Source organism: Myiozetetes cayanensis, unplaced genomic scaffold (genome assembly GCF_022539395.1).
Source record: "Myiozetetes cayanensis isolate MyiCay16 unplaced genomic scaffold, myiCay2020 scf28, whole genome shotgun sequence".
Taxonomy (NCBI): domain Eukaryota; kingdom Metazoa; phylum Chordata; class Aves; order Passeriformes; family Tyrannidae; genus Myiozetetes; species Myiozetetes cayanensis.
Window position 1 is genome coordinate 5,329,998 of NW_026087499.1, and position 25,507 is coordinate 5,355,504.

Genomic DNA, 25,507 nt, shown 5'->3' on the forward strand with positions numbered 1-25,507 from the left:
ATTGCAAGGTATAATTAATTCCTTATCAAGTCACAAGTGTCTTATTTTGATGTTTTTTTTTTCCCCTGCTCGTCCCATCGCCCTGGGTCTGATTTTACCACACGTTATTAAATCTTAACTTGGAAGGGAGAAAGTTAATTACTGCACTTTCTGTGGTGCTAATTACAGCAACACCAGATGCGTGTTGATTTAATGCTCCTCTGGGAAGTGGGGCTTCCTGCCCCAGTTTTATCTGTTTCCATCATTAGTATCTGTACCCTGACATGTGCAAAGGGGTTTAGGTGGGATTTCACTTCCAGCAGACACTCCACAACTTGCTGGTTGCTCTGCAGGTTCCTCTGGGTGTTGGCAAATCTTTCTCTCGGATTTACCCCTCAAAAAGCAAAGCCACCATGGCTGTGGATTTGTATGGAAACACAAAGGAGGTGATGGGCTCATGCTCGGTGCTCTCATGGGGGAAGCAGGGATGAGGGTCCTGCAGCAGTGCAGGGAGGGATTGCTGGAAAGGGGGAACCATTCCCCCCAAAACAGCCCACCCAGTGTTGCCATCCCTGCTGGTTTTGTTTCTAAATAAACCCAAAGAACTGAGGCACTGTCAGAAATGCTGGAAGGTGGTGTAGAGCTGAGCATGAGGATAAGCATCCTCTGGAACACGGGCAAGGATGGAGCTGGTGGCAGGAGGATGAGCTGGAGCCTCCTGTGATGGTTACAGCTTTGGGTGAGTCCTGGAGAGCCGAGGAGATGGTGCCCTGTGAGAGACTCCACAAGTCCCTCTGGCTCCATGATCTCACCCGCTCAGCCCAGCCTCTACCCAGCTGTTGCCTTTGTGCTTGACAGGAGCGGGGATTTCACCCAAAATCACCCGGGAAGAGTCAGTGGGACTGCCTTGCTCTTAACCCTTTTAACCCTTGCTCTTGTGCTCAGTGATCGCATTGGGTCATGACTGATGAGGTCACCATTTCCTATGTAATATATACATATATATATATGGTATTTATGAGGAAGTCGGTCTAACGGAGAGCAGAAATCGTTTCTTTAGGAAATTAGCTTTCCTGAAAACCAAACTCCTGGAATCCGTTCCCGCTCTGGGCTCGGCGGCGCGCGCGGCCGGCAGGGGGCGCCGCGCGCGCGCGCCCGCCCCCGCCCCGCCCCGCCCCGGCGCGCGCTGCGCGGTGACGTCACGCCCCTGCCGCCCGCGCCTCGGAGACCCCGCAGCGAGCTGCCAACGCCCGGCCGAGCGCCTGAGGTGAGAGGGGCGGGGGGGACCGGGACGGGACCGGGACGGGACCCCCGGGCCGAGCGCCGCGACCCCCGAGCGGCCCCGAGCACCGCCCGCCGGCGGCTCCGCGACCCCACGGACGGGGCTCCCGCCGCGCGCCGGAGCCGCCCTGCCGGGCCCCGCGGTGTGTGCGGGGCCTCCCCGGCAGCCGCCCTGGTGTGGGGCGGGCACCTCCCCGGTGGGTGCTGCTGCTGCCGGGCCGGGGGTGCCGGGCCGGCCGCCGCCTCCCCTCCTCTGCCCTCCCCTCCCTTCCCCCGCTTTGTGGCGGCCGGACCCTCGGGGCGGCGCAGGAAGGGCTGCAGCGGCCATGGCGGGGCCCGGCCCTGCCCCGGTGCGGCCCCGGCTGCGGGAGAAGCCCCGAGGGGCTGCGGGCCGGGCTGGGGCGGTGCCGCAGGAGCCCTGAGCCGCGCAGGGGTGCGAGGAGCTGAGCTCCGGCTGTGTGTGTGTGTGTGTGTGTGCACACACGGGCAGCCCAGGAGTCGGGAGGCGCTTCTGGGCATCTGCGAGGCTGTGGGTTGTGTTATCCAGAGCCATCGCACAGCTCTCGGTGCTGCAGCCGGGGCTTAGGAGCCAGCGCCGCTTGCTCCGACCGACTCGGAGGGTTGCTGTTTACGCGTGTTTGCCATTTCCCCTCTGAAATCCCCATAAAAATGTATATACACTGCAGCAGCACGTCACCTTATCTGTGGTCTAATGGCTGTTTTAGCGATCTAGGCTTCAGCTGTGTTTTTACATAGGAGCAGGCAGAACTTGCGGCTGGTGAGAGGCGCTTGTACGGCCGGGTAGCGGTGAATGTAACAACCAGCTCTGCAAATCTGTGCTTGACCAAGGGCTGCAGAATGGCCGAGGTTCCTGGTGCCCGGTCTGTGTGGGTGCTGTGGCCAGGGGAGCAGGAACAGCTTTGCTTCCCTCTTGGCAGACAAGCCCTGGCGAGGAGAAGGCCGTGACAAATGGCAACTGTGTAGACAGAAGGGGCTCAGTCTGGTCATCTGTGCTTCTCCCCCAGGGAAGGAGGTGCTGGCTGTTCCTGTTCAAAGTGTTAAAGTGTTAAGTTGCAGTGTCCAAGACGTCCTTTTATTTTATTTATTTATTTTTGAAGGGCGTTTAAAACCTGGATCAAGCTCCTCGTATCGCTGATAGAGATAACTCAGTAAGGCACTCAGAGCTTCACTTTTTCAGTTAGCAAAAGGGTCTTGTGCAAAATCAGCTTTAGGTAGAAAGCCTTTATATTTAACTACCTTGGAAAACTGTTCTGCTCTGTAGACTCTTCTTGTTAGTGCAGGGTTCTGGCAAAGGCAGTCTAGACAGGTTTTGATTTTGAATTTGAACAGGTCTTAAACTCACATATAAGACTTCCATCAGTGCATTGCTGACTGTAGAAATAATTCTATGTTTAAGCTGTTCACTTGTGTGCTTCAGTAACACCAAGGAAAAGGACTTTTAAAGTCTTGGCGAGGAATAAAAAAATCCAAACCTACTGTGGTGCAAAACAAAACATGTTTGCAGGCAGAAATTTTAATCACTGGATTTGCTTACTTTGAACTTGGTTATTCATGACCTGCAAGTGATGATCTGAATTCATTAGGTGCCCTGCTTTGAGTTTGGTTGTTTGCCTTAAATTGATGACCAGGGCTGGGGAGTTTATGATGTTTTCACTGTTTGATAGAAAAGCTCTGGAAGCTCTAGAGTGTCAAGTACCTAACATGGAAACTCTGGGTCTTCTGCTGAAAGAACAGTAAACAGAAATGGAGCCCCTGTGGAACTCCCAGGGGTTTCCCTGATGAGGATGATGGTGATGATTCCAACTCCTAGAGCAGGAAGCAGTCAGGAGGGATTGTAGGGGGTGTAGTTATCCTCACCCTTAAGGCTCTGTTCCTGAGGAATAACACCTTTTTTTTTTTCCTTTTTTTTTTTTTTAAGAAGGTGAAGGTGTCAAATTGAATGACAGTGAAATTGGTTTCTGGTACTCCAGGTAGCAAGAAGCTCTTGTAGGTGAAAACACCCTATTTTTAGTGTCTAATATACGACAAATAAAACAACTTATTGAGCAGATAAGCTTTTAGGCAGAGTTTTTAAAGACATTTAAAGTATCTTTCCACTCCTTCAAGCCTGTCACCGTTTAATTAACTGTCTTCCCCCAAGCCCTACACTTCACACTTACTATTAACTTGTATGGTTTTACACTGTACAAGCTAAGGGTATCCATCAGGAAGGAGGTGAAGGAAGCCCTTTCACCAGGGTTTTTCCAAGGGCTAAAGCCTGGCACAAGGTTTTCCCTCCTGGAGGGTGTCTGGCTGCCTTTTGCAGCCCTTGGTGTCCATGTCATTGCCTGAGGTCAGTGACAGCAATGACATTAAGGCAGGGTATTCCCAGATTCTGGTGGGGCATCCTTTAAATTGTTTATTTGCCTGACCCTGGGTGTGCAGAAAGCTGAAAACAATTGAGTGCAAGCAGCAGAGTTTGTGATATTGTTGTTGTGTAATGATCTTTGTAATCTTGGAGGTCGAGAGAGCGACTGTCCTAAAGAGTTGTAAAGCTTCAAAATGCTGATTGGCCTGTTTTCAACAGAGCAGCTGTCCTTTCCTTGAGATGTGTTGACTTTTCTTCTGAACAAGTGACATTTTATAAAGAGAAAACAAAGAGTTTGTTTTGCAAAAGCTTTTAAAAGCTGTTGTTCTATTTTAAGCTTTTGTGCTGCTAATTCACCCTGTTACTTTAGAATGTTGTGGCGTAATTCCTGCCAGGAGAGCTGGACCGTGCACTGTTCCCTTGTCTCATGAAAAACCAAACCAAAACCCTTTTAAATAAAGGAACACAAGGGGCTTCCTTGGGGCCTTTGCCTGGAGAGGGAGTGCAGGTACCAGGTCCATGCCTGTGGTCAGATTGTGTGGGATCAGCCGTGTTTTCCAGCACAGCCCAAATCTGGCAGGGGAAGGAGAAAGTTTTCACCAAGCTGAGGCAGTGTTAGAGCAAACCTTAAGCTGCTGTGGGGCAGGAGCTGCCCTGGGACAGCCCCAGTTTTGCTGTCTCGTGCGGTGCTGGACTCGCAGCAGCAGCTGAGGCTGCCAGAATTGTTTTGCTTTTTGTAATAGGCTGGTTTGAATTGCTCAGCTCCAGTTGAAGGATGCTGTGCTTTGTTTCTGGCCAGTGATGAGTGTTCTGTTTTGGGGGAAATAACGACAAAAATGCTCCTGCAGCTCTGGATGTGACTCAGGGAGGCCTCTGCCACTCCGTGAGCTGTGTTCACCAGGCAGCTGCAGCTGGGGAACAGCTCAAGGCAGAGGGGCTGATGTGGGGCCTGGATCTGACAGCAGCTGTGTGCTTGAGCAGTTCTCTCGAGGTCAGTGGTGCTTTTGGGTTTAGTGCATGTGAAGTATTGCTGAGCTAAAAGCTTGGCTCCCCTCGGAAGCACCCTCTTCTTTCACGTCCTGGAGTGGGAGCTGTAACTTCTTCTGAGCGTTTTGTTTCTTTGCTGACTGCTGAGGAGCTGCCACTTGCCCAGCAGGCTCTTGGTCCTGCAGCCTCGGCCCTGCAGGGACTCGTTTTGGGCTGGTGAAGGGCGGTGGTTCCAGCTGCTCTGGTTCCTTCTGCTGGTCAGGTGAGTGCAGAGCAGCCCCAGGATGGCTCAGTATCTGGGAGAAGTTGCTTTTGCAGTGCTTTTTAGCAGAGCTTTATTTCTTTAATCCTCAGACAGCTCTTTGGTACCCGGCCTGAGCTATCCCCCTCAACACAGCACGTTCTCTGGGCTCCTCCTGGCTGCGTGCACAGAGCACCTGCAGCTCTCCTGTTCCCTGAGCAGGATCTACTGCAGTGATTTTCAGGCAGGGTGCTTCCCATGGTGCAAAACCACGCCTCAAAATAGAGGAACTTCCACCACTGTTAAGTGTAGTTGGCCATGGGAATGTGGAGAGAACCGCCAGGGCCATGTGGGCCTTGGTTTGGTTCTGTGTCTAGATAGGAGTGTAGGTTCAGCTTGTATTTTTAAATATTATCAGTATGCAACTCAGCTAGTGAAGGTAGGGTTTTTTAAGTGGTAGCAAAATCCTGAACAGGATTTTGTTACGTGGTTGAGGAAAACAGCTTCCTGTAGAGTATGAAAAGCGAGGAGTAATGATGGAAGATGAAAATGCCTTTGACAGAAAAGGCGTTAATGTAAGCCCACACACTTCCCAGCACTTAATCTGGGGCAGGTTTTTCCAGTGCTGGGGCTGCTTTTGACAGTGTAACCTTAACCAGAGTGGTAATGGGGAAGTTGCCACTTTTGTGTTTTTTTCTGTGGAGTTGGTGATCAGGTGAAGGTGGTGGTTTGGAGCCCTGAAGTGGGATGGTGGGCAATGCCCGTGGTAAAGCAGGTGTAGGCACAACTGTAACTGGTGTGGCAGAGCCTGCTGAGTCACACGCAGTTTATCTGGCTGGTCAGCTTTCTGGTTTTGAATTTAGGACTAAAATTGGATGACATGGTTTTCCCCTTCTTTTTCTTGAAGTTGTTAAACTTGAAATGTGTGTTATGGTGCTGCTGGTGTCTCGGGCTCAGGCTATTAAAATTCCTCTGCCCAGCCACCCTCAATTCCTGTCTTGTGTACCAGGTGGTTGAGAAGAGCCTTTGCAAAGATGTGCAAAGCATCTGACAGAATTAGAAAAAGAAAGTTGCGTTAAGTACAGAAAATATCAGTTGGTCTCAAACAGTGAGCTCCAACTTAGCACATTCTGTGATAGCTCCATGATAGTTGCATTTTGAGAAGCAATCTCTTACTGTTTCTTTGGTGATTGATAGTCACTTGTCCAGAAATGGCAGCTTCAAAGCTGCAGAGGTGTTGGGATATCCGGGCTCTGTTGAGTGGCAGACTAAGGGATGCTCCAGGATCCTGGACACCTCCTTTATCTCAAGCAGGGATTCTCATAACAATGGCAAACTTTGTGGGTTTCAAGACAACAGGAGCCTGTGAGCTAACTCAGGGCTGTCCTGGTGTCGATCCAGCTCCGTTGGTGATGGTGATCTTGTGGCTCTTTCCACTGCTTGCTTTTGTGGGCCTGCCCACAGGTTTCCTGTGCTGGCATCCAACACCAGGCTGAGACTGTGGGATGGAGCCCACTGGTGTGCTCTGCTGCTGTGGGGCTCTTCAACCCTGAATTGAGACCCGCCCGCTGCAGATGCAGGTCCTTCCCTGAATGCTTGTGTTTGTACATAGCTTCTAGTGCAGCTGAGCTGCTGTGGATGTGTCTCATAATTAGACACACACATAAACCCAACAGCAGCACTGGTTTTTGGAGGCAGTTCTCCCTGTGGGGTACGAATTCCAAGATAGAATTTAAAGGCCTGTGTCTGATCTTTTAGTGACAGGTAACAAAACCTCAAAGCAATGCTTAAATTAGGATGTCCTTTTCAAGATCCTGAACTGATGGGGTACAAGGTGGTTTCTTCTTCTGTTGCATGTTTTGCCTTGGACTTCATGATTTGTGTTTTTCTAGGGAGTGCAACTCTGGTTCTGGTTTGTAGTTTGTAGTTCAACAGCCAGTTTGAGTTCTGTCTAAGAAACTAAAGACCCAGGCCTGAAGCTTGGCTTGGAACCTTTGGGAACAAATGTGTTTGTTTATAGAACTGATGTCCCTGCAGCAGCCTGAGCTGTGGGCAGGACAGGCAGGTGAGCTTGGGCATCAGGTGGTTTAGAACCTAATATATTCTTTTACATGTCATTTGCCACTTTACTAGTGTAGAAGTGGCAGATGTGTTTGGTTGTGGGGTGAGATCTCCATGAAGAAGATGATTTCTAGCAGGTTGGAAGATGGTTGCTGTACATATGCAGAGGAGAATTCTGGCCACGGTGATACTGCCCTTGAAAACAGTTTTGCTATCTGTGCCAGTAGGTCTTTCTGGAATTCATCTCTTAATCAGAGGGTGGCTTCTGTTTGTGTTTTTTATCGCAGGTTTCTGATAGTATTAGTGTACCAAGAAGTCCAAGGTCTTCTCCCTCTTGAGGTGACAGCTGAGCTCGTGTGATCCCTTGGTTAGTGGTTTGGGATCTCTGCAGAGAACTGGGCAGTGACCTTTGCCCTGTCCTGTTTGTCAGACAGGTATTCAGTACATTTTCCATGTAATGCTGGTAGGTGTCTGCTGAGGAAAATTGGATTGCCTGGATTGGAGCAGCCGAGTGCCTCTCCTTGCTGCCCCTGATTGCAGAGATTTGTCACTTTGAAAAGCACAGAAAGATTTGTTTGTAGTAGGGCTAGAGAGGAAGTAGCAGAGGGCAAGGACCTTGAAATGGTGGGGCAAGGGTGCCTTGAAATGGATGTGATTAATCTGGGAACAAATTATCAAGTACAAACAAAGACTTTATTTAGAACTGTGTGGTTTTATAAGATATGAAATGAAAGTATTGTGGAAGGGCAAAAATGGTTACCAGAGATCATGAGTAAAATCTTGTGACTGTTGTTCCTTTCACTGTGGACTCCTGAGTGCTTTGAGTTAGATGAATAAACTGTTCACTGCAAAATCACATGGGGGGGGGAAATAATCTTAGTTTTCAGAAATGGCTCTGTTTATTTTCTTGGAATGCAGAGCAGGTGCCCAAAAAGGATCTGGAAGCTGTGATGGACTGGTTAGGGGTTCAACTTGCGAGATAGTGGTGTGTCCTAAAGAGCTCCCTGAAAGGGTTCTTGGCCGCTGGTGCCTCGCAGGGAGCTGGTCCCGCTGGTGAAATGGCAGCACTTTCAGTCCCGCCTGAAAGAGGAAGTGGCGGCGCTGCCGGGGCTCGGCAGGAAGCGAGCACAGGATGTGCACACAGATCTGACAGCGCAGCTTCCTCTGCCTGGGAGAACGAACACATTTTAACCTGAAAACGGACTGCAGCACCGTAAGGATAAGAGAAACTGTAACAACTTAAAGGCTTGTGGTTTCTGCTTCCTATTGCACCTACAGCAAGAGTGACGGTGAGATCGTGCAGATTGTTACTCTGGGTGTAGGGAACACTGTGTACAAAACTCCACCAGATTTCACTTAATTCTGCAGTCAGTCGTGCACACAGGTATTGGAACAGCTTACAGCTACTCTGAGTTACAGTTTGCAAACCCAAAGTGCTCCTGTTCCACGTGATCACCTTTAGAATGGGAAAGTCAGGCTTGCATGGGAAGGGTCAGGTGTGGTTTTGGGACAGTATTTTGTGCAACTTGTGCTTAGTCAGTGGGAACCTGTCAGAGGTACTGTGGGTTTTTTCAGCCTTCTGTGGTCATTCAGTGTCTTGGTGCTTGCCCAGGCCTGTGTGACCTAAATACATCACTGCAGAATTTCCTTTGCACCAGGAAGGATTTCTGACCTCCTCAACGTCCTGCTGGACACTTCAGTTCCCTGTTTGTTGCAACACCCACATTTCTGTTAACACTTTTTGGGAGTAATCCTAAATGCAGATCAGCTGTCTTCCATATGAGTGTAACTGAGTTTTAAAGCAAAATTCTGTAAAATGGCCTATGAACTTGGCATTACATGGCTGTGTAATCTATAATTTCCAGCATGCCAGGTCCCAGTTCTCTATGACATTGTTGAGTTTTGTGAAATCCTTGTTGCTGAACAAGTTAAAATCCAACAGATAGTAGAAGTGTCATTAGTTAACACGTACTTTACTGAAGCACTGAAGTTTTTGGTTACAATACAGAGAGATTTGAGTAATTAAATCAATTCAGTGCTCCATTTCTTTTTTTGCATTTTTTTTTAAAGAAGTCTTTAGAACTTGTTGAACAGAACTAAGTCATATTGACCTGCATTACATTTCCAGCCCTTACCAGCTCTCCTCTCTGGGCTTGGCCAGATGGCTCACAATTAGATGGCTCCAAATCCACTCACTGCACTCAGACAGAGACTTCAGCACTTTCAAGTCTGTTTCAATTCCCTCAGCTATTTAAAACTACTTAAAGTGTTCCCTAGTCCTGCTGGGTGTTGTATGTGCAGGCTTCCTTTTCTTAGGTGACTTCAGGGGGAGAACAAACCCAAAGCCTCTATAACCTCTTTGTTTCTACCTCCCTTGGCGTTGCACTCTGGGGATGTTATTCTCTGTTTAATCTCATTTTGGATTAAATTAAACCACAAGTCAATAATGGATGTATCTTTAAAGTATTCCTATGGCAGAGTAAGTCCCAGGTGCACCTAAGCTCCCTAGAAACGAGCTTATTTTCAGCTGTGATCTGTGGACTTCTTAGAAGTGCAAAAACACAAAGTAGTTCATCCAGCTAATCTAGAAAGCCTACTAATCCAAGGAAAATAATTTATTCAACAACTCCACTTTCCCACTGCTAAAACTTTGGAGACCTATGCTCAAGACTCTAAATCTGTTCAAAATTTATGCCATCATTTTCCAGCATTTAGAGATAAAGCTATATAAACATAAAAAACAAGGTGAAGGGGGGTGTGGGTGTGTTTGAGTTGTTGATGTGCACCACGCCAGTGCTTCACTTCAGGAGCTCAGTGCCAGGGATAAGGTGAGCTGTGGGCAAGGTGTGTGTGCAGCCAGGGCTGTGTCTCAGCCCCAGCCTCTGACCTGAGCCCTTCCCAGAGAGCAGCAGCTCCTCTCCCAGAGCTTGGCTGTGCCCAAGGACAGGGAAGAAGTGCAAGTGCATTCTGAGTTGCCTTCTGATACTGTGGCTTTATTCTGTTGCTTGCTTGGTGTTCTCTGGAGCAATGAGCATTAAAGAGTAACACTAAACACATGCTGCTTCTTTTCACAAAGGCCTGGGTGACCTTTTGTGGTACAAGTGCCTATCCAAAATTGGGATTTATAGAGAATCATGGATTGGTGGGCTGCACTGAGCACAGGGAGCGCTTCAGAACCAGGATTTTTATTCTGGTGTGCTTTATGGGCTCTGGGCAGGTGATCTGAAGCAGATGTGTAACCTGCAAATTACAGCTAAACAAGGAAATGCAAATAATTTGGAAAGAGGGTAGAAAAAAGAGGGAGGCAGAGCAGCAAGGCAGGATTACAGGATAGGGGAGTTGTGGGCTGCAGGGTGGGAAGGGAGCTTCTCTGAAGGGGTGAATGTTCAGTGCTGTTACCTGACTTCATATTACTTGTATGTAAACAGTTGAGCTGATCTGAACACAGAAAATGCCTTTTGAAATGGAAATGATTGCTTTGTCCTTTCTAAGTAAATATGTGTTTGCTTCAGAGCCAAATCTCAGAGCTTTTTGTTGTATTAATGAAGGGCCTGTTGGTACGTCTGTGCTGTGCATCCTGCTGAATGCCTGCTGTGAAACTCAGACCTGCATAAATCAACAGATTCTGTTATTTTGATATTGAAATAGGGCACTAAGGCATTGGTGGCAAGGCCTGATGCTTATACAAATCAGTCATCGTCTCTGCGCTTGCTGAAAGAAGATGGCAGTGTGAGTGCCCCACGTACCAGGTGCTGGCTGGTGGCCTGCTCTGAGAAAGAGCCTTTGCTGCCATTTCCTAAAACTGTGTGTGGATCTGTCCAGGGCTTGTGGCTTTGCTGAAGCCTTTGAGGGTCCCTGCAGCATCTGAAGAAGAGCTGGGGGTGGTATGTTTGTTTTGAGTCCCTAGCAATTTCCTTTCCTTTGCAGTATCAAGTCATGTTAACACCTTGAGATTAGCTCTGTTGATTAGAGCAGGGTGCTAATAATGCCAAGGTCATAGGTTTGATCCCTGCTTGGGCTGTTCACTTAAAAGTTGGATTTGATGATCCATGTGGGATTCCAGCTCAGAGCATTCTGTCATTCTGTGATGTTGCTGGCTGTGACCAGAGCCTCAAAAAGCTGGAATTGATTTGAGCTTTGTGCAGATCACTGTAAGGAGTGAGTTCACTAGGAAGTGCCCAAATGCATAGTTCAGGAGGGAGTGATTTGGGGTTTTTATGCTGCTTTAAACACCCCTTGGCCCCCATCAGGATTTTACAGAGACTTTGTAGCAATTCTCTGTCACTGTAAATAAAAGTACTTCTGATAAAATGGAAAAGCTGAAAGTCAGTGGGAGCTTTGCCACTAAATTGGTGGGGTCAAGATTTCACACCTGTATGTGAAGAAATGGCCAGAAGCCTGGTATTCTTCTAATTAAAGTAATATATTAACGAAGGGCAGCTGTGTTGACACTGGAGGGAGGAGGTATTGATGGCACATATCGATCTAGTTCATGTGCTGAAGTCTCTGCTGGGACAGCGCTGGAACAGCTGGGTGCATCAGGATTTTGGGATGTCTGGAGTGTAATTCCCTTGGGATCTGAATGCCCTGCTGTGCTCTCATGGCTGTGAGCACTTCAAAGTGGGGATAAAGGGATGTGTTAAGTAGCAGCATTAACCAAAAGGTTGTAAAACTGTGCTTAGGCCTTAAAAAAGGTGAGGGAAGGAGAAATTAATCATGTTTATTTCTGTCTGTACTTGTTTATTTTTATCCATAAACCGGTTTCGAAGCACATGTTGCTCTGCTTCCTGCTGAGCCGCTCTCCAGAGGGAGCTCTCTGGGAAGCAGGTGTGTTCCTGAGCAGAGTTTGCACTTGCAGCTTTCAGATGCTGCCATGCATTAAAAACACAATCTGGAAAAGCCCAAAGACCTGTTTTGCCCATCTCTAGGTAACCAGGCAAAATTTCTTCATTTATGAACATGAGCAGCTTCCTGTTGTGTGTGTGTGTGATGGAAGGTAAAAGATCTAAAAACTCATTTAAAAATGTCTTGTTTTCACATCCCAGATGTGCTGTTAGTGATTTGGGCTCTCTAATGAGTATGGGAAACATCTAAATATATGTATCTCTTTATTTTTTTTCTTCCAGGTTCTCTTTGGAGTTGATATTCTAGTAGATTTCAGCTATGCAGACGATCAAGTGTGTGGTCGTGGGTGATGGTGCTGTTGGTAAAACCTGTCTCTTAATTTCTTACACAACAAATAAATTCCCATCGGAATATGTACCAACGGTAAGTGTGGGAATGGCTCTGGTTGTTTGGTTGGTGGTGCTGGTGGGCAGGGCAGTGTGAATTCCCTTCCAAACTGACCTTTATGGTGTGCATGCCCTGATCCGTGTTCTTACAGGAATGTGTTTGGATTTAGACTGTGCAGTCGCATCCATCTGTACTTCCAAACTTTGCAAGCTTTGTGTGCAGTCCTTGACTATTTTTAAGTACCCTTTTGAGTTTCACAGGCTCAGTTTTCTGAAATACTGAATCACTTGACTTATCTAAAGATCAAGTTGGGAGGGGTTTGGCTGCCTGTGAGGCACATGCACAATCTCTCTGTTAGAAAAGTGCTTTTCTCCTGAGTCTTGCTTGTGCAAGATCAGTGTCCTGCCACTGAGGTGGGGCAGGTTTTGGTGAGGTTGCTGCAGGAAACTTGGACAGCTGGATGCTATTTTATTAGTTTTCTCTGTTATGGACCTGAAAAGTGCATACCATGTGGTGGTATGAAAAAAATTCATCACTAAAATCCTTCTCATTTAACTAAAGACCAGGTAACTCATCTGAAAGACCAGATATCTCCTTTGAGATGCCAGGTCTGAAAGCTCTTATGGAACAGTTCTTTACAAAACTGCCCTCTCTTTGTGGAAAAGAGGTTGAAGTGAATGTCATCGTCTCTTTTTGAGATACTGGCTTTGTACACTATCCAGAGTTTTTCAACTTGCCAAATCCGAGGTTTGTCCTGTGTAGGACAGGCTTCCACAGAACAAAAATGTTTGTCTTTAGCTGTAGATCAGGAGCTGCAGATGAAAGGACTCCCAAACCTCAGAGTGTTCAGGCTGGATGCAGTGGCCACTGTTGGGAACCTGCTGGTTGTGTTGTGAGTGCAGAGATCAGTCTCTCTCATGGGCTCTGTTATGGGCTGGTGAAGAAGTGGCATTTGAAATTGTATTTTTTGCCATTCTCAAGTTTTTGAGTGGCGTCAAGTGATGCTTCTAGGGCAGCCACATCCTGTGCTCAACCTGTGGGAGGCTGCCTGTCCTATTTCAGCTCTTCTTTATGGTCAAGACAAAACACAAGTGGTCAGAGAGTTCAGCAATGAGTGTTTCTATACTTATCCCTTAAGGGAAATGACTCCTTTATTATGTTGAAAAATGTTATGATCTTAAAATGTGTGTTTTGAATGCTTGCAAGTTTGTGTGCTGCCCTGCACGTGGTAGTACTGGCTGTAAATCTCTGCTAACGAGGAATATGAAAAAAAAAACTGCTCAAAAGTGAGTTGCCAGTAAGGTGTGTTCAGGGTGTCCTAAGGATTCTTTATAGTGCCTTTTAAATCTGCCCCATTTTTCTGGGATATTATTTACCTCTGAACTTCATGGCTTGAGGAACTTGCTGTTCTGGAGATACCAGAGGCCTATTCCTGATTCTGTGAATGGCCTGGGGCTGTATTTCAGACACTAGAAATTAATATGTAACCTCTGATATTCCAGCTAATACTCCTAGTGGTAAATGGACAGAGAAATAGAAATTGCTGTGCTTTTGCAGCAGTGTGGCCAAAGCACGGATGGAGACCAACTAGTTCAGACCAATGGATTGGTTCTGTTCACTTGGCTCTGTGTTTTGTAGCCCTTTCTCTTTATGGCAGATATTTCCCAGTGGGAAAGCCTGAAAGTGTTCCTTGGAGCTGGGCACTTTCTTGTCTGCCCAGTAAGGCAAAGCAGTGCAGTGTGTGAAGGGTTGGGCTGTGGTGATGGGGATGAGCAGTGAAGTCTCTTGCAGTGCTTTAAAATCTTGAATGCTAAGCCAGAGTAGTGTGAGAGGTGGATTTCTGCTTCTGGCTGATGATCTGTGGGATATGTAGTGGCCATAGTTGCTTTCTCAGTCACTGTGATTTGTGAAAAGTTGGAAAAATTGGGGTAGTGTCAGGTCTTTCTTTAACCAGGGCAGTCAGGTGGGAAGGAGTCATCTGAACTCTGGGAAGTTGAGTTTTGAAGTGCTGTCTCACTGCTCTTACCTCAGTTTTTGCTGGTTTTCTTCAAGGACCTAAACTAGTGCTATAACCCTGTTAATAGATGCATGTGACTGCTTGTTTTCCACGTCCCTCCCTTCTCACTTCCATGAAGAGCTTTTGAGGTGGCTGCTGGCCTCTCTCATGCTGGCGTTCATTTCAGCTGTGGGAGCTGCTCAGGCTGCAGTTCTGTGTGGAGGCACAACTTCCCCATCCTCATTTGGAGGAGTCCCTGAGCAGTGGATGTGCAGGGACAGGTGGTGGGGTTTGATTTCTCTGCAGCGGGAAAGATCTTTTGCCAAAGGCAGTTTCTGCAGTGCTGTGTGTTGTGGTTCTGAAGATAACCTGGTTATTGGGATGAAGGATGCTGACCTCAGACAGTGCACTGCTGAGGGGCTGGGTGTTGGAGGTGTTTGGGTAGGCCCTGGTGCTCAGTTGTGTTCTAAACAAGTTACTGGGGGGTGCTGGCTTTGATCTGTGCAGAGGGCCTGCCCTGGAGGACAGCACTGCTGGGCCAGGTGCTGTGCAGGGACAGTAGGACTTTGTCTCTGGAGCCAGACTTTCCATTTAGACTGGGGGGGAATTTGACACAGGCTGATTTTTGACCAGATAATGCTTCCTTCAGAGGGTAAATCCCTGTTGGAAAGATGGACTTGATTACGTTCAGAGATTTGGGTGCTGTGAGAGGCAGCCCTGTTGCTGTTACTGTGGAAGGGCAGGGCTGACATTCCCCATTCTGTCCTTGTGGGGATGTGATTACTGTGCCACACCAAGGGTGAGGGTGGGGGTTTCTGTGGCAGTGTGGGAAACCTCTTTGCAGCAACAGGTAAGCACTGTTGCAGGTGTTTTGTTAAGTGGTTTTTACCATGTGTACCTCGTGTGCCTTTGCTTTAGTACCTCATGGAAGCAGCTGGAGTATCCCTATTCCAAAGGGAATTGTTCTGTTCCTGGCCTTAGTGCTCACAGCACTGTAAGCCTCACGGTTCTCTTGTCCTATGCAGGTGTCTCTTGTGCTCTGACAAGGTGAGTAGGATGACAGTTTGAGAGGTGGCTTATTCACATCCTCTTTAAATGTGTGTTTCTTTTCTTGCCAGGTTTTTGATAACTATGCTGTGACAGTGATGATTGGAGGAGAGCCTTACACCCTGGGCCTCTTTGATACTGCAGGTGAGAAACCAAGTGCTTGTGTCATTGTACCTGCCCAAGATTCACCTGAGGTGGTGTGGAACATGAAGACATACAGCTGGGGTTTTTTTTTTGGTTGAGTCTTTTTTTAATGGAAGGGGAAAAGTCTTTCTTGATTCTTTATTCCTGACCTTTTGAGAGTTGCTAAATTGAGTTTATTAAAAAACAACCCAACAACAAAAAACCCAAAGCAAACCAAGAAAACCTTCCACTTCTTTTAGAGCTGTTTTATTTTGTGACACCAGATGATAAATTTCACACTTTTACCTCTTATCTAGCTGATACCTGAAAGATAAAGGTTTTTGTGGTTTTTAAATGCAAGGAAAGGAAAAATTTGTGTTGAATAAAATGTGGATTGTATGTGGGTTTTATTTAGTAAGTAGTCAATTTTTGGACCAAATTTCAAGACAGAATCACTAACATTAGGAATGTCTTAAATGTGCTTATGTCTCTGCATCCTTAACGTGGATGAAATCAGGGTGTGGTACCCAGTCCCCACCACATAATAATACCAAAGTGGTGTGGCAGCAACTGGTGTTGATAACTCCTCTTCAGAAGAGTCCTTCTTGAGACCTTAGTTCATAAGCTGTCACCTGAAATTGTCCTGATAGAACACAGCTGGAAACAGATTAAATTCTTAAATGCATCATTAGTGTCTAATTTGATTAATGAAACAATCTTAGGTTTCCAGTTAAACCCTATAGCTGTTAGGGAAGCTTTCCTGTCCCACCATGCCATGTGGCAGTCACACTCCACCACCTGAGCTGGGACTTTGCAGGAGAAGCCCCTTTGCAGCAGCAGCTCCAGCGTGGCCCCTGTGTGGGGTCCTTCCCTGCCTGTTTTCCTGCTGAGGGTTCAGACCTCTGAGAAGTGGTGTGTGTGGAGCTGTGCATGTTCACATGCTATCAACATGAGCAGTGACCCAGCTGGTAATTCTGACAGGTTACCAAGTGACTTCAGTGCATGTAGGCAACTCTGTGCCCTTGTGAATGTAAAGGCTTTCCTTTCAGAGCTGGACTGCTGAGGGGGAAGCATTTGTTCTTAATGGCTGCTTGCTCTTTGCTAAATAGTAGCCAGCACAGGTGACAGAATTTAGCAGTGGATGAAACCCCCATTGCTAGTTGTCAAATAACAAACCAAGTCTTTTGAGCTTGTACTTGGAAGACAAAGCTTTTGGGAGTAGTTTGTTAATTGCCACAAGATATTTGAGATTTAGAGTAAATGCTAGGAAGAAATTCTTCCCTCCAAAGGTGGTGAGGTCCTGGCACAGATTGCCCAGAGAAGCTGTGGCTGCCCCATCCCTGGGAGTGTTCAGGGCTGGGTTGGAGAGGGCTTGGAGCAACCTGGGATAGTGGAAGTCATCCCTGCCCTTGGCAGGAGGTTAGAACGAGATGAGCTTCAAGGTTCTTTCCATCCAAAACATTCAGTGAGTATGATTCTGGTCAGTGCTTACTCCTCTGTGTCCAGCCAAGCACAGTAGCTGTAACAGGCTCTCTACATCTCCACCTTCAGACTGTAGATTTTCCTCCACTGAGGTGTCCCAGGTGTTGTGTTGGCTCCTTCAGGATCTTGGAGGTGTTTGTCCTGTATGATGAGTGAGGGAGCATCAGTTGGAATCTGAGACATTTTTAACAAGTGTTTCGGATTTGGTTGCCAAAAAGTGCAGCAGTTTCAGTGCCAGATTTGCTTTCTAAAAATAGAGTGCTGCTGAATTGGGCAGGAGGAGGTTTAAGAACGAGCTTGGGCAGAGTGAGGCTGGTGGGTCAGTGCTAATGATGCCCTGCAGGGACTGCCTGCCCTCTAAGGACTCCAAGGGCAGAGCGAGGCTTCCTCCAAAACACAGCCCCTGCAGGGACTTTAGTGAGATTTTTGGGGAATACTGCTGGATGGCCTGATCAGTCCTGTGCACCAGCAGCATTCTCTGCCTGCTGCCTGGGGACACTTCACAGCATAAGTCATAACATTTTCGTGAACAAAAATGGGGTTTGGGTTTTTTTTTTCCCTCCAAACAGCAGATTTTTTTTTTGCAGAGAAATGAAATTTGATGGCATAATCCTTGTTTGGAATGGACTAGGTGCAGAGAACCTCAGCTATAACTGGATCCATGTTCTGCAACTTTTCTTCATAATTGAGGAAAGTGTTATGCAGTCTGAGGGTGTCTGATCTAAAAATGTATTAGAGACTTCCCACCTCGCCTGTGACTTTCAGCAGCTCACTGTTACATAGCAACTGAATGAATTCTGGATTTGAAAACTAGGATCTCCAAATGTTTGGGTTCAGGGTATGCTTGGCTCTTTGCTTAAGAGTTAGGATTAGTCACAGGAATGTTATTATGCTGGAATGTGCATTCTAACCCACTGTAAAGGGCAGTATTTTGTTGTCTGTGTCTAATGCTGTGTTAATTTTCTCCTCTCTAGGTCAGGAAGACTATGATAGATTACGACCCCTCAGCTATCCACAGACAGATGTATTTCTGGTCTGTTTTTCAGTGGTGTCTCCTTCTTCATTTGAAAATGTGAAAGAAAAGGTTGGTTGAACTTTGCCTGAAAAAGCTTCGGAAATGTCAGGAGTTTTCATGGGCTGGTTAATAACAAATGCTGTGTCTTCTCCGTCTTTAGTGGGTACCTGAAATCACTCACCACTGTCCAAAGACTCCTTTCCTGCTTGTTGGGACCCAGATTGATCTAAGAGATGATCCCTCAACAATTGAGAAACTTGCCAAGAACAAGCAGAAGCCCATAACCCCAGAGACGGCTGAAAAGCTGGCCCGGGACCTGAAGGCCGTCAAATACGTGGAGTGCTCTGCGCTTACGCAGGTGAGAGTTGGTCTTGGACCATTTCTGCTTGCCTTTTTTTTTTTCCCAGTTCCAGGGAAAAACAGCTCCAAGTGGCTATGAAAGGGTATAAGCTCTGTTTCTGCTGTTGACACTGTAGCTTTCTCTTTGTCTCGTTGTTCTAAGGCACAGGGAGTTGGCAGTGGTACAGAGAAAATCAGCCTGTGAGGATTAGGCCTAGTGTAGAGGAGTGATGGAGGAGAATGTGCTTGCTGTGTTTGCTTCTGTCTGGAGAAGAATAACTATTGAAAGCTTAGAAGGTGCGTTACAGACAATAATTGGGTTAGGGCACAGAGTGCAGCTCACTACTGAAGAGAGCAAAGTTAAAAAAAAAAGACTTCTCAAAAAAGTTAATTCTGGTACCTGTAAGACTGAAAGCCTTCATGGTCTAGAGCTGCTTTGTCTTCCTGTGCAGGCGGTGGTGAGCTGTTTCCTGTGCCCGCCTTCAGATGGAGGTTCTGTTGAAACAGAAAAGAAAAATGAAATAGTTCTTAAGACATAAACACGATGTGTGAACTAACTTGTGAACGCGAGTCTAAGGGCAACTAAAATAGCTGATTTGAGGCCAGGAAACCTGATTATCCTTTCCCTTTCAATTAGGAATACTAGGGTGGGAGCCATTTTCTGGCTATTTGGCCTTTTGCCTTGACTTTTGGATGCCCTGAGAGCTGAATTTGGTGTGCCTACGCTTGGAGAATTGACTGCCACTCTTTAACAACTTCCTTAATGCTTCTCTGTAAAGAATTTGTCCCTGCCTGATGTGCATGGAACCAGGGGTGCACATTATCAAGCCCCCTCACTCCAGTTACGTTGTGCATTCATTTCCTTGAGCACAAAACTTTATTGCAGAACTCCTGAAAGCCTGGAGTTTTACTTACCTTGCCCCTTTTGCCCAGATTGCATGTTGGCTCTTCCATTTGGGATCCGGAGGCTTGGTTTTTTTTTGTAGCAAAGCTTTGCCTGAGTGTTTGCTGCAAATGAAGCAGCTGTGCTGGAGTTGTGCAGGACACTGGCACTGGAGGTGGTGTGGCAAGGTATTCTGTGGTTCATCCTGGCAATCCCTGATCCAAAGGTGGTCTTGGCTGTGCTTCCTTACCGCCCACAGGCGAGCTGAGGGTTATTTGTGCTTGAGCTGTAATTCTTTTAGATCTGTTCAGCCCCAAAATGCTGTTGTAGATGGTGTCTGGCACGTCCTGAATGCTGCTGAAGGCTGTAGAAGCTGATAGTTGGATAAATACCTGCCAGGGCCGTTGTCCTGCATTGCTCATTGAGACCCTTTCCCTGTAGCTTTAGACTTGCCTTGTACAGTCTGCTCAAATTGCATGGAAACACTTAGAATTACCAGAGCAAGGGCTGATGTGATAAAAAATGTCAGTGTTTATCCATTCTTTCTATTTCCAGATAGATTTCCTGATCTGTCTCTGTTGCAGTGAAATGCTTTATGCACTTGAAAGCTCAGCCTGAATTTTATTCCAGAGCGTTAGTGCTTGTATACCCACTGATGGTTTTAGGAGTCAGGAGTGACCTGGGAGGAGGGTTCAGAAGCCTTCTCACCTGGAGGACTAGTTGGTTTGCATCTGCTCCATTCTTCTTCCTTTATTTGTGGTTGACTCCCCTCACAAAACACCTTTTCCCTGGCTCTGTCAGCAGTATCTGGCGAACATCAGCGTAGCTGATGTGTGAAGGTGGTGTGGAGCTCCTGCAGTGATCTCACTGGCAGCTTGCTGAACACAGAAGCCAGCTGCTCTCCTGGCCAGGAGGATTCTTTTCCTCCCTGCAAGGCAAAGCAGTAGTGGCTGGTTTCAGCTGAAGCGAGACTCAGCTGGATATTCAGTCTCTCTTTGCCTTGGCTGGTTGGTCTGCGTGGTTCACCTCAGCAGTCCAGGGTGGCTTTTGTCCTTCCCAACTAATTTACAAATGACTGACACCACAGTAGCAAGTAATCATAGAATCATGGAGCTAGCACGTTTGTTTTTGTACTGGGTCAATCACGAGAGGCTGAGTTTCTGATTCTTCTCTGTACAGACAGAATAACTTCTCCCTGAGTTTGCATGAGTGCTGTCCTGGGGAGCCAGTTTGATCCCCCTTTCCTCACGTTGTGGAACCCATTTTTGTGATGAAGGCATTTTCAGTCTCCATCTCCAACCTTTGTCTACAAATAGTGCTCAGTGCCACTGTGACAAGTGGATAAGGCTTTGCTGTCAGGAAAGGGTGACTGACAAACAATTGCAACTAATTGTTGCTTCTGTTATGCAGAATAATTAAATGTCTGAGTGGACTTTCTAAAACCCAATGCTAGTTGCTCACACCAGGGAGAACACTGAATTCAGTCCCTTTTTCCCCCTGGGTGCTGGGTTGACAGTTTTGACACAACTTTATAAAGTGCCTTAAGCTGTCTGTGGATGGAGGGAATAAAGGCAGCCTGATCTCAGCTTGTTGCCAGTGCAGCACAGGAGCCACGACTTTAACTGGTGTATGACCTGTGTGCCTGTGGTATTGAACACAGTTCCCTTCACATTGTTACTCTTGATCATCCAGGCTTTTAACTCTGGTCCTATTTTCACAGCAGTTTTGTCCCTATCTCTTTTTACTCCTCTTCAGTTTTTTGCTAGGTTCCTTCAAAATAAATCCCAAATTCTGGGCTCTTAAACAAATTTCTCCCGTGCAGTAGGAAAACAGAAGTCCCTGAGTAGGAGAATTAAGGAAGGTTGTTTTCTTGATTCTTGCCTTGCCTGGGTTCTTAATCTGTCTAACAGTACAGTATTGAGTTTAGGCTACAGCCTTATTCTTGCAGAGAAAGGAAATCTAATTAGTACACAGACTTCAGAGGCATTATTTGTCTGAAGTCTTTAGCTCCTTTGTCAGCCTGGGTTGCAACTCATTTAAAAAAAAAAAGAAAAAGTTGCTGGGGAGGATGTACAGGATGTACACTGTAGTTTCCCTAAACAAGATGATACATACAAATATAATCTTGTATGTAATGTGACGGCCTTAAATGCTTCCAGATGGAACTGCCTTAGAGCTCTCCCATATATGTGCTTCAGTAAAACGAGATTAAAGACTTCCTAAAGGGATATATCCAGTATAACCTGCGAGGGAGAAGCCAGTTACATCAGAATGATCTTAAAAAAAAAAGAAAGTCTAAATTTTGCACAGACTGCAGTTGTTTACAGGATTTAATTGAAGCTTTTCTGTTTGCCTTTAGCTGTCATAAGGCAGTTCTCCCGAATTTTATGAAGGTTGCACTCACGACAGTAGATTTAGGCGAGTCCAGTTAGCCTAAAGTGAGCCAGGTTTTACTTCTGGTGTGGTGTGTAACTCGGCAGAGCTGTGTGGGAGCGGTAAACACCCTGCAGATTTCCTGTTGTGCTCACGGCAAACGCAGCGCATGCTCCGTGCTCCGGTGTGACCCCTGCAGAGTCCTGCAGCTCTGTCATCACTGCTTGGCTGGTGGTGGATCCCGGTTGTTCCAGCCCTAACGCTGTTTCTGTCTTCCCGTGGTTATACTTGCTTTGGAAACTAAACTGAATAACTGAAATGCATCATTTCCATGCTGGCTCCCGGTGTCAGAGTAGCACTGGTAAGGTATTGCATCGCTTCTAAAGTTACTGACTGCCAGTGACGATGGCTTACCAGGGAGGTCCTGCTTCCATCCCGGGTTGTGTGTTCCCAGCCATCTCGAGACCTTCAGTTATTCAGGGGCTGAATTCACAAAGCAGGAGTTGTTTGGAGCCTTTGCTCTGGACCAGCTGCCGCTGGGGGAGTTGGGAGCAGTAGTCTGTGCATCCGAGGTGCTTGCTTATCCACAGTGGGTGACTGCAAAAGGTTTAGCTGACCTTTTGGGTCCCTGTGGTGGGGCAAGCTGCTCTCCACTCCATTTACTCCCCTGTAAACTCCCTCAGTGTACGTACAGCAGTGGAGTGGAAACTACCACCCGTTGTGTGGCTCCCACCCCCATGTTATTGCTGTGTTTGTGCCTCTGCCCTTCTGAGTGTCTTGTCTGACCTTGTCTGTCAAATGTTCTGTCTGTCTCTGTCATTGACTTATGGGTCATCTAAATGAGATTTCCTCCTGGGATCTACTTTGTTTTTTTACAAAGTAAATCTGTTTACTGCCTCTGTGAATTCAGCCCGCTCTATCCTGAATGCTCTTTGTATCTGCTTGTTTTTCTCTAATCCTCTAACCTGGCTGCTGTTTTTTCTCCTCCCCTCTGTCTTGTAGAGAGGTCTGAAGAATGTGTTTGATGAGGCTATCCTAGCTGCCCTCGAGCCTCCGGAAACTCAGCCCAAAAGGAAGTGCTGTATATTCTAAACTTTCTTCTTCCCCTCTTGCTGCTGCTTCCTCTGTCCCACTACTGTAGAAACGTGGTTAAAAATGAATCAAACCACCTTGATTGAAAGCTGTTTGTGCCTGCTTACCATCTTAGAGCAACCTCTGTATTAGCCCTTGGACTGAAAAACAGTACTTGAGATCTTTAGTAAAACGTTGTGACTGTGGAACACGAACTGGACTCGCTTAACTCCCTGCTGCTTGGGTTGCCAGATGTGACTAGCTTTATAATTCAGGCTTGTTGGGGGAAAGGATTTGGTTACATTGTTATTTAAAGAAAGATCAAAAGAATAAGAGATGATGATGTTTTTAATCTTCCTGAATCCAACTGGAAGAAACAATGCGTGTGTTTTCGATTTCTGCTTGTGAACCTGTAAACTGTATTTGCATGACAAAAGTACCTGAACCGGTGATCTGCAAGTGACGCTGTAACGTGAAGGGTTTTCTGGTTCTCCTGTGTGCAGTGAGATGTTTTTCTGTTGCTGTTGCTTTGGCTGTCTGTGCTATAGTGGAGTATTTGTCAGTCCTTGGGGGGAAGGAAATATCAATGTACTTGCGACTGCTTTATGAACTGTTAAAATTCTTGCTTTCACTAACATGGTAGAGCTCTTCATTTCAATTATAGATCCTTAAAGCCTGTTACTGTAAGATGTAAAGCTGCTGCTTACTATCGTGCTTCTGATTTTTATTGTTTTAAGGAGAAAAAACATCAATTGTAGCTTGTCTTTAAATTTTGAAATTAAAAATTGCAGTTGTTTGTATAAATGACTGATGAAGCTTTATTCGAATTGCATCTCCTGGCTCCAGTTTAAATCCTTAACGCAGCGTATGGTACCTCTGTGTACTCCTCCCAGCTCGACTTCTCTGCTACCATGGCAGCTTCTGGGCTCTGCCTGGCTGCTTCTAACCCTGGGGTGTTTAGGGCTGGATGCCCCACGAGAGCGTGTACTGGACCAGGTTATCATTGCATGCTTGCCTTGTCTCTCCTCCCCTGACACACGGGCCGGGTGTCTGCAGTGCCGAGCGCGCTCCAGGTAGAGCTCTTCCATCTGAACGCAGCACTTTCTGCTTTGTCATTAGCGTGTGTGAAATGTGTGAGCAGCCAGTTAATCATAAAAATTGCCTTAAGGAAATGACTTTGGTGCGTGTGTTTTGCTTCACGTGAAGTACCCTGGTCTGCTCTGAGCGGATTTTGTGTTCCTGTTCCCAAAACGAGGTGCGGCTCAGACGGAGCCTCGCTGGGCAGGCGGGCTCTGAGAGCTGTGGATGGCAAACCTCCATCTGCCCGTAGAGGGGGTGTGGCTGCCACTTGGCTTTCTGGGGTTTTGTTTGTGTGAAAACTCAAAAATGAGACTGCCCCTTTTCTTCTCTCTTTGCCCCTTTTCAGAAAGGCCTAAAGAATGTATTTGACGAAGCGATATTGGCTGCCCTGGAGCCCCCGGAGCCGAAGAAGACTCGCAGGTGTGTGCTGCTATGAACGTCCCTCCACTGCCCCTTCTGCAAAGCTGGTGTTTGATGTCACATTAAAAGCAATGTTTAAATCAAACTAAAGATACAAATTCTAAAATTTGTTTTTGCAATAATGACAAATGCCCTGCACTCCCATCTCCCCGACACGATCCCTGTGTGAGATGAGAATGTTAGTGTTTATTCCCCAGTGCCCCCTCAATTCAGTTAAACTAGTTAATTTTGAGTAACTATGTATTATCAGAAAACACTGATCAGTACTAGTTTTTTATTTTGTTTATTGTTTCTAATTTTTTTTTTTTGTTTAACATCAAGGCATGCTCAATGACTTTTTCTGTAACAGACTAATTTTAGGCTGTTTTACTGAAGCCTTGCCCCTTAAACCAGTCTGGCAAGACTTAGTTCTGGTTTCAATACCTTGTAGGGCTGTTCTGCAGCCAGTCAGCAGCCTGGGCGTGAGCAGACTTTAGTCAGGAAAGCAAAATGTCCCAAGCTGGTGCTTCTCTAAGAAGGAGTGCAGAAAATGCATCTCCTCTGAAGTTGCCTTGTATCTTTTTCCGCTGGCTTTTTACAGTGCAGGTCATAAATTTCTACCCCATCCTCTAAATTATGAAGCCTTAGGAATAGGAGAATCATTTTCTCTGGATGCACCATCAGACTTGAAACTTAACTTGCCAGTGTCTCGCTTAGTCTTTGCCGTCATAAGCTTTTGGCTCGTGATGAAGAAATAACTGCACCTTTGGAAGCATTGCCTGGCTGGATCAGTTGGCTTTTAACACGTCCACCTTTTGCCAATCCTTAATTGTTAGAGAAATGCTTACCCTGATCTGCTGCTTGGACACCCTGAGGGGGACCCAGGGTACGCAGTGATGGTTTTGGAGCTGGCTCTGATGGTGTATCTCTCGCTGGATGGCTTGGCATCCTTCAGGGAGGGGTGGAAAGACAGACCTGTGTCAGTCAGGAGGAACTGCAGGGAGGGGCTTCTGGTGTTTAGTGTGGCACCACAGCGGGACCAGTTAATGGAACCCCTTTCTCTGCAACCTGAACCTGTAAGATGGACTCCAGCCCCTGAGGATCATGTGCAGGGTCTGTATGTAGACCAACTGCAAGTGTCGTAAGGATTTTACCAAATATATATATTTTGGCCTGCAAATTCAAAGTTTTTTTTTAAGACTTAGCGAATCTTCTCCATCTTCCAAAATTCCAATTTCCTGTAGACTCATTAGTGTTGAACCAATGCTTTTTCATGTCTAAGTTCTTTGTATATGCATTCTTTTCAGATGTATTAAACATAAAGTATCTTCACAAGCCTGCCTGAGGGTAGTTATTTCCTTTGCCTTTCTCTTTTGAGTGTGAAGGACTTGTAAATAACGGCTTTCATCCCTTGTGAGCCCCACTCTCCTCCTTGTGAGCTAGCTTGGGTCTTTCCTTAATGTTCAATCCTGCTTCTGGCCTCAGTCCTGTCAAGATTGCTCTAATCTTTGATGCAACATCTTTGCTGTCAGATCCAGTTCTGAAGAGAG

General features: G+C 46.5%; 1 protein-coding gene across 2 annotated transcripts; it reads left to right on the plus strand.

The window, feature by feature from the left end:
• The first annotated feature begins 1,169 nt into the window (after positions 1-1,169).
• Positions 1,170-25,292, plus strand: CDC42 (cell division cycle 42). 2 transcript variants are annotated; one of them, XM_050322276.1, is made up of 6 exons: positions 1,170-1,246; positions 12,044-12,185; positions 15,264-15,336; positions 17,772-17,881; positions 17,973-18,170; positions 23,905-25,292. In XM_050322276.1, exons 2-6 carry the CDS (start codon positions 12,081-12,083, stop codon positions 23,992-23,994), a joined length of 576 nt encoding a protein of 191 aa, XP_050178233.1. In that variant the 5' UTR covers positions 1,170-1,246; positions 12,044-12,080; the 3' UTR covers positions 23,995-25,292. The 2 variants fall into 2 exon arrangements, with proteins under 2 accessions (XP_050178233.1, XP_050178232.1); XM_050322275.1 differs by lacking the exon at positions 23,905-25,292 and adding an exon at positions 22,410-23,282 and having other exon boundaries at positions 1,175-1,246.
• The last annotated feature ends 215 nt before the right edge of the window (positions 25,293-25,507 follow it).

Excerpts from the sequence above, each read along its gene's own strand:
- CDC42 (XM_050322276.1), top strand. The coding sequence starts at position 12,081 with ATGCAGACGATCAAGTGTGTGGTCGTGGGTGATGGTGCTGTTGGTAAA. Across the intron at positions 12,186-15,263 it reads CATCGGAATATGTACCAACG|GTTTTTGATAACTATGCTGT; the intron begins GTAAGTGTGGGA and ends TTTTCTTGCCAG. Across the intron at positions 15,337-17,771 it reads GGGCCTCTTTGATACTGCAG|GTCAGGAAGACTATGATAGA; the intron begins GTGAGAAACCAA and ends TCTCCTCTCTAG.